Source organism: Quercus robur, chromosome 1 (genome assembly GCF_932294415.1).
Source record: "Quercus robur chromosome 1, dhQueRobu3.1, whole genome shotgun sequence".
Lineage (NCBI taxonomy): Eukaryota > Viridiplantae > Streptophyta > Magnoliopsida > Fagales > Fagaceae > Quercus > Quercus robur.
This window is the reverse complement of record NC_065534.1, coordinates 40,169,430-40,171,703: the sequence shown is the minus strand read 5'-3', so window position 1 is coordinate 40,171,703 and position 2,274 is coordinate 40,169,430. Positions and strand designations below refer to the sequence as shown.

At 52.2% G+C, this 2,274-nt stretch overlaps 1 protein-coding gene across 1 annotated transcript; it reads right to left on the bottom strand.

The window, feature by feature from the left end:
• Window positions 1-300: 300 nt before the first annotated feature.
• On the bottom strand, window positions 301-1,566 carry LOC126710160 (uncharacterized). The gene is made up of 2 exons (XM_050410572.1): window positions 1,327-1,566; window positions 301-1,227 (listed from the first exon to the last, which is right to left on the bottom strand). The coding sequence occupies exons 1-2, from the start codon at window positions 1,564-1,566 to the stop codon at window positions 301-303; spliced, it is 1,167 nt and encodes a 388-aa protein (XP_050266529.1).
• Window positions 1,567-2,274: the final 708 nt, after the last annotated feature.

Genomic DNA, 2,274 nt, shown 5'->3' with positions numbered 1-2,274 from the left:
GTCGGCATGCTCTTTTGACGGGCGATGGGGTGGTTGCTTCTAGGGAATGATGGTCGGGTTGACATTGAAGTGATGGCAGATGAAGGCTGGGTCGATCTCAGAGGCGTCGCAGGCATCCCATGCAAATACGTGAATATTCCTTTTAAGGAACTCAATCAGCTTCTCTTTCTCCTGGAGAGGTAGCCGAGCCCCTACTTGGAAGAACTTCTTCGGGTTGTCATCAATAACCACCTCTTCCAGGTCTTTGCATTTCGCCTCCCCGGTAGTTGTGTTAGGGGGCAAAACCGAGGTCTTTAGTTGCTATAAATTCTCTTCACTGGAGGCCGAGGACTCCGCATCAAGCCAATGCAAGACGGCTGCTACCACGCATTGCCTCGCTGTGGGTTGGCAACCACGGATTTCCAGGACTTGGTCTCCTGACGGGAATTTCACCTTCTGGTGCAACGAGGAAGCAACAGCCCCTAGGGTATGGAGCCAAGGCCTACCGACAATGGCTGTATAGGGAGAGTAGGTGTCCACCACGACGAAGTTCACCTTCACTATTTCCGGGCCGGTTTGGATGGGCAGCCTAATCATGCCCATTGGAATGACAAGCTTCCCGTCGAAGCTCATCAGAGGGGAGTTGTAGGGCATCAAGTCCTCTGCCTTTAACCCCAGCCCCCTGTATAGGTCGGGGTACATAACCTCTGCCACGTTGCCGCCATCCACCATTACTCTTTTCACATCGTAGTCCCCTATTCGGAGGGTGATCAGCAGTGCATCGTCATGGGGCTGGATGGTCCCGATCTTATCTTCCTCTAAAAAGCTCAAAACGGGACGAAAGCTCATCCTGGCCCTCTTCGGCCCCGGTTGGGACTCCTCGGCAGGCAGTTGAGCCACCGATAACAGTCGTGCAAGGCGCGTGCCTGTTCTCCCTGGCGCAGCCACGATTACGCTGATCGTTCCTGTGGGTGGCCTCAGGGCAGCATCCCTCTTGGCCTCTTGATGACCACTAGAATGATGCAGAAGGTGCTTCAGTCTCCCTTCCCGAACTAGCTGGTCTAGGTGGTTCCAAAGGTTCTTGCAGTTCTCCGTACTGTGGCCATAGTCTTGGTGGTATTGGCAATAAAGGTTCTGATCGCGCTTCGAGGGTTCTCCCGCCATCTTATTCGGCCACCTAAAGTATGGCTCGTTCTTGATTTTCTCCAAAACCCGATGCACTGGTTCTCGGAATACGGCGTTGACAGTCTGTGCATTGGTTGTTCCGGGTTGCCCTATAAAGTCCCTCTTCAGGCGGTTGCTGCCATACTAGTCCGACCTGAAATCCCTCCTCTTGAGAGGGATAACCTTCTCCTTTCCTTTTCCCCGTAATTGGTCTTCCTCCACTCGTTTGTACTTGTCGATTTGATCCATCAGTTGACGCATACTGGTGGCGGGCTTGCCAGTCAGAGACTTCCGTAGGCCGTGATCAGTTGGGAGACTATTTTTGAAAGTGATAATGGCGACGTTGTCAAAGTTGTCTTCCATTTCATTGTATGTCTCCCAATATCTGTCCGAGTAGGCCTTTAAGGTTTCTCCGTCATGCATGGATAACGACAACAAAGCACTCAAAGGCCGAGGGGCTCTGCGGTTCGTAACTAAGTGGGAGCCAAAAGCTTGGGTCAGCTGCCTGTACGAGTCGATGGAGTTCGTCTTCAGACCATTAAACCACCTTATCGCCGATGGTCCCAAGCTAGACGGGAAGACCTTGCACATCAACGCCTCGTTCCTAGAATGGATAGTCATCCTTTGGTTGAACTGGCTCACATGCTCCACCGGGTTTGTTCTACCGTTGTAAATGGCGAAGGTTGGCTGCTAAAACTGTCGAGGGAGTATGGCCCCTTCTATGTGGTGCGTGAAAGGCAACTTGGAGAGTTGATCTAGTGCCTTGCTCATGGTGTCGTTTCCCAAACCCCTAGGAGATGGGCTTTTGCGCCTACGCCTCCGGTAGTGTTCTTCTTCATGGGAGAAGGCCTCGCTTGGGGGAGTCCTCGATCTTCGCCTATAGTTGTCATCATTTTCATCATCGGAGGGCGCGTCAAGTCTAGAACGAGATTGCCTTTGCTATGCATGGTACAACTTTCTTTTCAAATCGTCTATCTCTCGCTGCATGGACTGCCTATCGTTCTGTTTCTGAGACATATGGCTCCTAACTTCCTCTTGTTGCAGGGCCCGACTGTTATTTCGTCTCTGAAGCACGTGGCTGCCCGCACGAGAGTGGCTCCTGCTGGTTTGGGTGGTGTTTACACTTCCCTT